Source organism: Anneissia japonica, unplaced genomic scaffold (assembly GCF_011630105.1).
Source record: "Anneissia japonica isolate Jap-2015-1 unplaced genomic scaffold, ASM1163010v1 scaffold857_len152722_cov132, whole genome shotgun sequence".
NCBI lineage: Eukaryota > Metazoa > Echinodermata > Crinoidea > Comatulida > Comatulidae > Anneissia > Anneissia japonica.
The window spans coordinates 135934-148846 of record NW_022683480.1 but is presented as its reverse complement, the minus strand read 5'-3'; the positions used below and the strand labels follow the sequence as shown (position 1 = coordinate 148846).

The 12913-nt window shown below is 33.4% G+C and overlaps 1 protein-coding gene across 1 annotated transcript in view; it reads right to left on the bottom strand.

Annotated features, from left to right (window-relative positions):
- Positions 1-10101: 10101 nt before the first annotated feature.
- LOC117100108 (golgin subfamily A member 6-like protein 22) overlaps positions 10102-12913 on the bottom strand; it is a 65289-nt gene continuing 62477 nt past the window's right edge. The window contains exons 17-19 of the mRNA XM_033239676.1: positions 11017-11142; positions 10599-10822; positions 10102-10251 (exon numbers count right to left, since the gene is read on the bottom strand). Coding sequence (XP_033095567.1) covers positions 10152-10251; positions 10599-10822; positions 11017-11142 — 450 coding nt within the window. The 3' untranslated portion in view covers positions 10102-10151. The remainder of the gene's footprint in view (positions 10252-10598; positions 10823-11016; positions 11143-12913) is intronic.

Below are 12913 nucleotides of genomic sequence, written 5' to 3'. Positions count from 1 at the left end.
CAGATACAGGCAACCTATTTCTTTATTATTTCATCCTCAATACCCACTTTAAAAAAAATATATATATATGTTTTACCCAAAAAACTTTTTTTCAAACAAATATTTTAGACTAGGAAAAAAAAAAAAAAAAGAGGCTTAAAAATCAAGTTAGGGGGAGTGGAATGTTAGAAGCAGTCAACATAGCCAGATATCCTAAATAATCCGTCCTGGTCACCTTAAGCCCTGTTGACACTTGATTTTTCACCTTGTATACAAATCGCGGCCATTTTTCAAAATGGCCGCCAAATTTATCTAAAATGTGCATATAATTGGAACTAAATAAGCTACAGATATTATGTTGGTGTCTAAACTAATTAATTTCTACACAGGCAACAAACCAGACATAAAAAAAAAACTACTGTCACTCATGCCAGAATGGAACATAATTCAAAAATAGGTGTTTATTTGTTTTAAAATAACCGCAATATATACTTAAAATGTGTATAAAATAAGAATAAGTATATAAACTCACCAAAAGTAGTCGTGTTTGGTATTGTTGGAAAGCTCTTCCAATGTTGAATAATGTATTGCAGTTTACATATATCAGAAACGGTGTAATGTTTCATATATTGTCCCATAAAGTCCAATTATGGCATATCATATTAAAATAAATAGGACCCATTTGCGTAACGCGTGAGCTCTCGGGGTGCTCGGGGCTCTACTACCTAGCACATTCCTACCAAGCCTTAAGTAACGCATGTGCTTTCTGGGTGAAGTCCGAGTACAAATGGGCCCTGTAGAGGCCACAACTTATACTTACAGTAATACTGATACTCAACACTCTCCTACAACGCCTTAACAATACGTAACATTTTCTATAATTCCCGAAAATCCAAATAGGCCTAGACCAAAATCCCACAAACACAATATTTGGCAGATTTATTAGAAGGGGTTCTTTCAACTATGCTCCAGGATGTCCCACTATGGGGGTTTGACCAGTTATGCCTGTGTGCTTTCTGGGGAAACACTTACTTCCTCCATGTCCAAATTAGTCCCGGAAAGATGGGCCCCTACTTACTACTACCGAGCAATCTAATAATACAACGCTTTTTTGACAAAATATTTTCTTTTAATTTTTTCAAAAATGTATGAGCCCTGGAAGGCTGCATAATACCCACCTTAAAATCTGCCTCCGACTTTAAACATGTCAATAAAAAGAATAAAATACATGGTTATCCATCATAGTAGGCCTATTATTAAATATTATACACAGCATGTTGAAATCGATTAAAATAATGTATACAGTACATTGTAGGCCTACTAATAATTCGGATATTCGGATGATAACCGCCTGCAACATCATCAATTGGACCTTAAAGGACGATGGTCATTTTATTCAGATTGACCTTTATCATGTTTCAGAGTAACATATTTTTTTTGTATCAAAGTGACACTTTATTAAAAACAATCAATGAATTTTGTTACTCAAAGGTCTTTATATTGATATTTTCAAGCCTATTAGATGACCTGAACAAAAAGTGATCCAGAAATCATAGGCTTACTGTACAATATATTATGGCGGAAGTAAATTTTTGTCCGTCTCTGAATTTTAATAGTGTTACTGTAATCACAGAGGAAGAAAAAAGGTAATATAGCCTATTATTAATTATGGGAATGGTACCTATTTTTTGTTTTAACATGCTCTAACTCATTTTCTTGGTCTGTTACTTTTTAATGTCCAGTATAATTAATTGTTTAACAATATGCTTTCTTAGATAAGATAGTATAATACATACTCAAATACGATGGCGTGCATTTTGATACTTCGAGAATGTATTATACTATCTTATCTGATATTAATCAGTGGACCTTTCTGTTTATGCTTTCTTATGTTTGTATTTCTATTTTCTATCTATTTCTGCATTGCTCCCCTATTCGAAAATGTGAGTTATTTCCATTCCTCAGAAGTCAAAGCCTCACGCAATCAACTACCGAGTTTCAGTTTCTGTATATGTTATAGGCTGTTGTAAGTCTCGACTTTTTTAGTTTCTGTATATGTTATAGGCTGTTGTAAGTCTCGACTTTTTTAACTTAACTTATATTTATAACCAGGGAGCAGAGCAGCTTAGCTCAGTTGCCTAAACTGGTGGTAGCCTCTGTGTGCGCTGAAACGTGGGGATCTCTAGGTCTCCGATTCAAATCAAATCAAATCGTTTAACACTATGCTTTCTTAGATAAGATAGTATAATACATACTCCAATACGATGGCGTGCATTTTGATACTTCGAGTATGTATTATACTATCTTATCTGATATTAATCAGTGGACCTTTCGGTTTATGCTTTCTTATGTTTGTATTTCTATTTTCTCTCTATTTCTGCATTGCTCCCCTATTCGAAAATGTGAGTTATTTCCATTCCTCAGAAGTCAAAGCCTCACGCAATCAATTACCGAGTTTCAGTTTCTGTATAGGTTATAGGCTGTTGTAAGTCTCAACTTTTGTTACTTAACTTATATTTATAACCAGGGAGCAGAGCAGCTTAGCTCAGTTGCCTAAACTGGTGGTAGCCTCTGTGTGCGCTGAAACGTGGGATCTCTAGGTCTCCGATTCAAATCAAATCAAATCGTTCTTTATTGCATCAGTCAAAATGGGTTGAAATTTACAAAAGTAAAGGGTTCCAGCAAAAAAATTTAAACAATCAACATTTAAACATTTGTCAACAAAAAGGACCCACATCACAAAAACAGCAAACGGAAACAGGTTTAAAGGGCAAAAATGCAACAAATATTAAAATTATTATTATTATTATTATTATTATTATTATTATTATTATTATTATTATTATTATTATTATTATTGTAATTACAATTATTGTAGTGAGATTATTATAGTTATTTTAATTACTTAAAAATGAACAATGCATTCGCCTGTACAGGGAGTCCTTTCTAGCCTTTTTGGAGGATAAATTCTTTAAGTTTTCTAAGATGGTAATTGGAAGGGGCTTTCGGAAGGAGGTGGGGTATTGAATTTCCCACGCTACTCTCCTTGTATTTCAGCTGGAGGACTGAAAAGCAAGTTACGATAGCGCACCGTCTTTCGGATGAGACATTTTACCTGTTGGTCCTGTGTGTATTATGGCCTGTTTGCACTTTAAAAAACGCAGTATACTAATTAGAAATGAGTAGGAAATTGTTTCCCGATGTACAGTGGCGTAACGACTATGCGCTCTTGTGTAGCGGTCAGCAGGGCCCCCGAAGTTGCCCCAAAACATAGGGTCCTCGCTCGGGCACCCTTACCCAAAAGGGCTTTGTTGATACATAACAGCACAATGTGTCTCTGAGATCGACTGTGTGACATATATCATAGTATATCCCGTGAAGGTTTAATGGGGGCCCTGTAGACCTGAGGCCCCCTTAAATATTCCAGTGTTTTTAAAATGGAAATTATACTCGCATTTTAAATCTATGAGTGCCATTTCCGGCCACTTCGAGGTGCCGTATTCATAAATGATCTTACCTTAGCCCCAACCATGCTGGGGCTGAGGTGGCATAGGTGTGTGAAAGTCCCTCCCTTCCCACATTCCCTCTATTTTGAATACCCTGCAACTGATATCATATAATTTATTTCGTTAAAAGCAATATAGAATACAATGCCAAATATTAGAAAAACGAGCACATTTAAATTCCCACAATCAAAGTGGTGGCCGGATCAAAAAAGGACCCTTAGTCTCAGCCACAAGGGCCCTTAGTCTCAGCCACAAGGCCCCGGGCCCATCGTTAGGCTACTGCCGGTGTAGTACGCAATCACCACCAGAAGGACCTCACTGGAAACAAGTAGGACTATTCTTCCGACTTTTGTGGGTTATCCTTGGTGTTTATACCGAATATATCCATCCACCCATAAGGGACAGATATAGAGAAAAAATTATGTTTAGAAATGGTGGAGACCAAAGACATTAAAAAGAATAGCTTGTTTTGGAGTAGGCCTACAGTGACGTCATGCTCCCTTCTTTCTGGTATTTTTTCTTTATGTTTTGAGGGTTTAGATAAACCCGTGTCTCCTGGACCCACCCTGAAACGATTGATTGTTTGATAATACTTATTTATATTGGCAAAGCTAAGAAAATGCACGTGCATAAATAATGCACAGGGAGGCATTAGAAAGAAAGGGGAGGGGGAAGAAAAGGTAATTAAAAGAAAAAGGAAGACAAAAGAAAGAAAAGGTAGGTAAATAGCAATCACGGAAAGTTAAGGAAGCATAGAATAAAAGTAAAAGAGAAGATAAGTAAGTAATTAGACGGTTAGCTAATACTAAAATAGAAAACAAAAACAAGGAACGTGAAAGTGAAATATAAGGTCAGCTAACATATTTTTCCCTCTAGGGTCCTCCTTTTGTTCTGCACTGTTGAAGCTTGTCAACTACTGTGGTAATCAATGACAACCACTTGTTCTGTCGATTCAGAACGGTTAAGAACTTTATTTATTATTATATGCATAGACCTAATATGTTGGACGCAAATATTCAAATTGAAAATGTGTGCAAAATATTATTCACACAACATTTTTTGGCATTGTCAAATAATTAGTCTTTTCATTCTTAACACTTATCTCTAGGGGGATTACCCACCACGGTGTCACTTCGTGAGTCAAAATATTTTACTGATGCGTGGTGCTCCTAACATTGTTTCGGCCCGGGACCCACGACTCGTCGTAACTGGGAGGACTATGCCTATTAATGTTTAACAAATCAATCAGCCAATTAAATATATTATACAGCACGTAACATAACGGTACCATTGTTCATAGTTACAAGTATTACTGTATGTAGAATCATCAATAAATAGGAAAACACAACATACTGTATTTGCCTTGGCCACCATGAAGTAAGAGTGGGGGAATTGGACTCGGAGGAACTAAGCTTTTACCCAGAAAGCACAGGTGTACATATCTGGTCAAACCTCCATAGTAAAATGATGGGTCGTAGTTGGACTGAACCCATCTAATTTATCAGCCAAAGAGTGTGTTTGTGGGATTTTGTTCTATTTGATTTTTTTGAAAATTATAGAAAAAGTTACAAGGCGTTTTATTAAAGTGATGGTAGTACAGTAGTAAGAAGGGCTCGGCCCCCGTGGCCTCTCAAGGACCCATTTGAGCGGGGAATTGGCCCATAAAGCACATGCGTTATGCACGATTAAGGCTCGATAGTAAAATGCTAGTTAGTAGTAAGAGAACCCACCCTCGTCCCCCTCAACTCCGAGAGTGCATAAACATTAGGCAACGGAGTCCTGTTAATTTTTATACAGAATGCCATAATTAGATTTACAGGACAATATATGAAAAACTACACAATTTCTGATATGTATATACTGGAAAACATAACTCATCATTGGCAGAGCTTTCAAATGATAACGATACACCAACTTTTGGTAAGTTTGATTTTTTGACCTTTTGTGTCATGTGACTTTATATATTGGTCTATATCGCTTTAAATATGTCTTATGTTGTTTGGTGTAATGACAATAAATGATCAGTGTATAATTCCCTTTCCATTGACACCAATCATGAGCATGTTTTATGTGGTGCGTCAGCCATCTTGGAATTCAAAATGGCGGCCGATGACGTTGGGAAAAATGGCACCAAACTTTTTTTAATTCAGCGCAGTAAAAATTATAAAATTAGTCAATAAAATATATTTTTGCACAGAAATCTATCTGGATTACATAGAAAACTATACTAGTAGCTTATATACTCGTTCTTATTTTATGTACATTTTAAGTATATTTTGCGATTATTTTAAAACAAATAAACACCTATTTTTTAATCATGTTCCATTCTGGCATGAGTGACAGTAGTTTTTATATGTTTAGTTTGTTGCCTGTCAACAAATTATGAGTTTAGACACCAAAATCATATCTGTAGCTTATATAGTTCCAATTTTATGCACATTTAGATAAATTTGGCGGCCATTTTGAAAAATGACCGCCATTTGTATACAAGGTGTAAAATCAAGTGTCAACAGGGCTTAGGGTGACCAGAAGGGATTAATTAGAATATCTGGCTATGTGGATTGCTTATAACATTCCACTCCCCCTAACTCATTTTTTCCAGATTTTTTTTCTAGTCTATTTTTATTTTTATTTTTTAGGGAAAAAAAATCTTCCATTACAGCTAATAAAAATATATTTATTCTGAGTTATATGATATGAGACTAAATTCAACTCTACTGCACATATACAAACAGAGCTACTAAGTTTTCCTGATTTTGCAAAAGTTTACCAAAAACCGACTTTTTTAAAGTAAAATCATGTATAAGAATTAAAAAAAATATATATCTTTTGTGAGTTATTAATGACAATTTGGCTCATTTGCTAGGATTGAATGAATTAAAACATTTTATGACCTTGAAAATAATAAAATTGTAAAAAGTATGTATTTATTTATTTAAAAATGCCTATTGCATCATCATTATTGGGATATGGAACCTGTCTAGATGCTTCGAGTGTAACGACTGGCAAGTTTTTTTACGAATCATCTCTTGATCTGAATTATGTTGTGGAAACAATAACCGCGTAAATTAATTACTGTGTGAAACATGTAATCCCATCTAAACAGATAACTGTATTTCCCAACAAGTCCTGGATGAACAAGAACCTTAAGCACATGATAAAAAAAAATAATTGTTTGTATTTTACAGAAACAAGTATGAAAATAAATCAATGAATTAAGAAGTCAGACGAACCATTCGTGTACCAAAGACAAAGTATAAGAGAAAATATAGAAACAATTTGGAAATGTTACGAAATACTTGGCAAGGTATAAAGAACATGGCTTCTATTAATTCTAACAACAAAGTTAAGAAGAAGATTCGCCAAGATAATGCAACAAATATTTTTTTGCATAATGTACTAGGCGATTTCTTCTCAAGATTTGAAAATCATTATATTGAAAGAAGACAAGGCATTATGCCTCATGAAGATTTAAGAAATTTTGAATATAAATAATAAATTATATAATAATGATATAAGCCAAGTACAATGCTACATGAAGATGTAAATAAGTTGAATAATAATCTAACTAGACAAGGCATTATACCGCATGATAAGGAAAATAATCGAAATTAAAACGAAATAAGACAAGGCTATATGTCGCAAGTAGATGTAAATGATCGAAATAACAATAAAATGAGACACGGCACTAACGCCGCATGAAGATGTAAATAATAGAAATTACAATGAGGTACAGTAAGGCTTTATGCTGCACGAAGATGAGAATAATGTAATAAAAATTCAGATTTCAGATTTCTTTAATAACTTCAACTGGCAGTAAAATACTGAATTGCAAGAAGTTTACAAAATATACAGGTAAAATTATTATCTTAAAATACAGAAGAAAAAAAACTTGAACAACACACAACACCACAAAATTTAAAAACCAATGAAGTATGATAAGGTAGTATCATAATGAAGTATCATAATAAAGTATGCTGCATGAAGACCTGAATAATCAAAATAACAATGGCACTATGCCGTATGAAGATTTAAATAATTGAAATTACAATGAGATAAGACAAGGCTTTACGCTGCACGAAGATGTAAATATGTATTAAAACTGAAATAAGCCAAGGCATTATGCCGCATGAAGTTGTAAATAATTTGGATATTGATGAAACTAGGCAAAGTACCATGCCTCATGAAATAAACATTGAGAAAGATCATATAAGGGCATTTCCGCTCACCAGGTCCGCGCGTTCATCCATGCTTAAATACGGTACAGGCGCAAGTTATTATATTGGGTTTTTTGGAAGAGCTAATAAGGTGTAAATTTTTAAATAATAAGAATTCAGAACATTCAGAATGATAATTTTACAAAATTAAAATACTTAAAATTGAAAAAAAAATACAATTTTTAATAATTGGAAAACAAATGACGAACCCCTGTTTTGTTTTGTAGGTGTAGGGGGACCCTGGGATCCAACTTAAAACAAAGGCGTTGAACGTTTGTTGGAGATCACCTGCAGTTTATGGTTACAATACTTCAAACACGTCCGGTCGACGCTGGACGCTTTTAAAATTTGAAACCTCTGGTTTTTTTTTTGTAGGTATAGGGGGAATCTTGGGGTCCCACTTTAAAAAAATGGCGATGAACCTTTGTTAGAAATCACCTCTTATGTGCACAAAATGTCATACACGTCTGTTCAAAACTGGCGACGCTTGACGATTTTAAAGACCAACAAGAACAAGAACAGCAGTGAGGCTCTGGGTCTGCGCTTCACACGGACCAATTGAGTCATGGTTCTAAAAAACGTTGAGGTTAAAACAAAAATGTTTCTGTGCGGATCAACTTTGTGGTGTTCACTAACACCTTTTAGCCCTCGTTAAACGCATGTATGGTATTAAAATTATGGAAGCAATTCACCAGGAATCCGAATTTCTAAGACCAGTTGCTCTTACATCTCTAATTATGAAAATATTTGCAACGAATAATTAATTCGTATATTAATACAAAATGAGAGCCAAATTTCAGTAGAGGTTAATTCTATTTATAAACATCTGGAATTGCCAGATTCATTTGGTAGATTGATTTTTGCCGACTTCTGCCTTTAATAAATAAAAATACTGTCTCGTTAAACACTAATTTTAATATTAATTTATTAATATGGATTTTTGATTTTTATTAACTAGAATGCGTCACCAAATTTTAGTTAATAATAGATACTCTAAATTGTATGTTACGAATTAAGGCTCACTCCAGGGCCATCTTATCCCCATTGCTTTATATTTTGTATACTAACGATTGCCATAGCACGCATGAAAATATTGTTAAGTTTGCAGATGTTTCTGTTTTACTTACACTTCTTAAGGATAGGAATGATAGTCTTGGTCCTGTTTTGGATGCGTTTAGTCAGTAGATTTTGTGATGACTCAATTAAAACTGAACGGGTCCAAAACAAAGGAAATGATTAATATCGATTTCCAATGAAAAAGACACAGCCTAGGATCACATACTTAAATAACGAACCAGCTGAGATTGTAAATACAAGTACCTAAGTTAGTAATTTATTAGAAGACAATATCAGTTTGGGATTAAATCATGATATCTTAATTTAAGAAGGAAACCAGACATTTTACATACTTAGGACTCGTCTTAACTCGTCTGTTGAAAGTGCCATAACCTTTTCTTTATTATGTTGGTTTTGCAATTTAAATCTTAAAGATAGGAACACCTTGCAAAAAAAAGTAAATCTGTGTTCAAAAATAACCGGAAGTCCATTGCATAGTTCGTCATCCTTTTGTGACAACACAAATTGTAGCTAAATGTAAATATATTTTGAAATCCTCAGAACATGCCATACTCCATGAATTCGAAATATTACCACATGGTCTCGGGTATAAAAATCATTTTGTGTAGAATAAAACGCAAGTTAAATTCGATCGTTTCAACCGGTATTAGGCTCTTGATTAAGAATAAGTAATTTTAATGTTTTGCAAATAAAATAATGATAAGCTAAGATTGTATTATGGGGTTTTTTTGTATGTACACTGCGTGTTTGTTTTATTTCTTTATTTATCAATTGTATTCAGCCCTGTTTTTAAGAATTGCAACATGTGGGATGAATCAGAATTATATTGATATTGATTGTCGTCTCAATCAACCCTCCACAACCCCAAAAAGTACAAAAATAGTTTTGCAATTATAGATAAATTATACATAATATAAGAAGGTGTAACAATTTTAACAGAACAACGAAAAAAAATATCACCCAGACACCATACATTGCATTAATCACTGTAGAATGTCATTGATATGAAATATTTCTAAAACACAGTAGGAGATTACATGGATAGGTGGGGGTGGGGGCGCGATGCCCCTTACGAGGGTTCAGATTTCCCCGACGAAAGCAAAACGGACGTGATCGAGCTTAGATTAAAAGGTTTCGAAAGTGGTTCAGGGGTCAATTTATGGGTTTCTAAGGCTTATTGTTTAGAGTCTACTAATACTAATATGTAGAAAATACATAATAAAATAATTTTTTTTCGATGCGACGAATTGTGCTTTTTCTCCTTGACGGAAAGGGGGGGGGGGGGAAACACTTCTCCCTGACAGCGGCCCTGCCCCCATCCCACTTGCACAACCCCAAAGGTTAACATTAAATCTGTTATAGTCATAGACACTTAGCAGGTTACCTGATCTTGTATTGCTTTTAATTGCTTTATTTCAAAACGTCTTCTTAGATCTTCTAGTGACTGACGTATTTCTACCTGAAGAGTTTGTCTAGAAAAATAAGATTCTGGAATCATATTTTTTCATTATCTGTGACATACAACAGTAAACATTTTGAAAAAATATAATAACAATAGCGGCAGTAATTATTTTTAGTTTATAGCAGATATGGATGATGCCTGTAGGAAACAGGGGAAACATGTTTGCAAATAAATGGTTTATTTCGTTAAAATTTGTGTTCATCTCAGATTTCGCTTTGATCTTTTGGTTCTATTAGTCATGATTTAAGCTGCAACAGTGACATTGGCAAATCAGAATTGAGAAAGCTAAAAAGACTAATCAAGAAATCATGTAAAGCAGAAGCTTTGATGAAAATGTAGACCCAAAATTAGGCTTACCTGAAATTCTCAAGTTCAATTGTTTGCTTGTGTTTTACGGCAACTTTTTTAAGTCTGGCCTTAGTACTATTAGCATCCTTTTCTACGATTTTTTGGAGTGAAATCTCTTGCTCTTGAAGAAATGCTTTCTCTCGTTCCACTTGCATTTCTTTCAGTTTCTTCTTGAACTCTTTCTCCTGCTTTTCTCTGGCATCATTCAGTTTACCTTCCAGTTGACGGATTTCCTAAAATTTGACATAAAAATACTACTTCAATTAATGAAATTCAGTAATGATGAAGATGATGAAATGATATATAGGCCACAAATTAAAATAAATTTATGTATTTGTTTTATACAATGAGAAGAAATGTTGCCCAGCAATTTGATTTATTATATTTTATAACCTTTCATTAGAAAATAGTAATATCATCCTTGTACCTTTCGATAATTTTCAATAATTTTCTTTGATTGTAAATTCTGGATGATGTCTCTCTCAGTCATATCATCCAAAATGCTAATTTTCAATTGCATAAGTGCTTTCTGTTGCTCTTGAATTGTAGCCATCTGCACAAATAAAATAATTAATTAAGCATTAATTATAAATTTGATTACAATTTAAATTCTAACACATCTAACAGCAGACTACCAATGAAATGATGCCTTAAATACTGTGAAGTGTGCTGCGAGGCGTGTAAGACTTTGAACTTTCAATCGGAAGATCGGAGTTCGAGACTGATGCTCTCACACTGCTTGTGTGCTTGCTTTATCTGCTTTTGCCTCTCTTCATCCAGGAGTATAAAAGGTACCTGGTAGGAGGTTAATGATTCGGAATGAAATTAATAGTGTTGATTACATGCATAACTAGGAATACTCGCAAGGAAGCGGAGGAAATGAACAGTTTTCTGGATATGTGCACTATATAAATCCTATAAAATAATAATAATTATAATAATAAAACAAAACAATAACAAATTATTTTTATTAAATAAACAATTCCAAATTATTTTATGCTAATGCTTTGGCGACAATGCCTATTGTAGGTGTTATTTTCACTGCACTTTATAAATGATGATGTAAGAACTGTGACACTGTTCTTCACATTTTATGATTTTCTTGCTTTGCTCGAAGATGCTGTTCGCTTCAGAATTATATTTAAAACAATTGAATCACTTTGTATAGGCCTATTTATTTATTTATTTTTATGGGGGAAGGGGTTTAGCACATGGACCTTGATTGGAGTTGGCACCAGCGACGGGGGTATGGATAATACTTTAAACTGAGGAGAAGTTATTGCTAACAACTTTTCAATACAATATGGTAGTAACATGTATTTCTAAACATGCGGGATGGGAATCAATGTCCCAAACATTAAGGAAATAATTGCGGCACAAAAAATAGGATGGCTAAGAAAACTTCTGTAACACAGGTAAATGGGCTGATCTTTTTAAAAAAAAAAAAATTCATAATAACAATATATTGTGGCTTGCGGATTGTCATCATATAACTACTCGGGTTATTCCAAATTTTACAAAACTTTTTTTGGAAAGACGTGTTATATTCATGGCAATTGTACAACAACATGTTTAAGAACAATATTAGAAATGAAATTGTGCAAACACAATGTCTATGAAATAATGATGATATAATTGTTGATAATAAGCCGAAAGAAATAGTCTTTGTTATTTATATAATTCATTCATAGATTTTTTACATTAGAAGAGTTGACTGATATTTATTATGTTGACATATCCTTTATAGTATGTGAAGGAATTTAACACGCAGTGATGTCATATGTAAAGAAACATAATATTAGAAGATTTATAAACGCCCAATATTATCCAATTTACCCTAATAATATTAATCACAAACTTTTAAAAAGGCATGCAACTTTTTTTTATCATACTCTACTCAATTCAAAATTTACAAAATTGCCATGTAATTTAAATGGGAAAAATACTGACAAACAGTGGGAAGTGTTTAACATAATTCCAATCAAAATGTACATATAGTACTGATCTCAGGTGTTTACAGTATAGAATTATACATTATATTACCAACGAAAAAATATATCTATAAATTAATGTATGTTGATTCACCTCTATGTATTTTTGTAAGCAACATCATGAAACAATCGATCACATTTTTTGGAATTGTAAAAATGTATATGAAATAAAGAGACTTGGATAAATAAAAACCTTCAGATACAATTACAATTTTCAAAGGGGAAAAAAATAATACTGGGTATAAATGGAAAAAAAATAATAACAGTATAAATGTTATTATTTTATTATTAAAAGAAATTATATATAGTAATAGTAAACAGAAAGTGCTACCA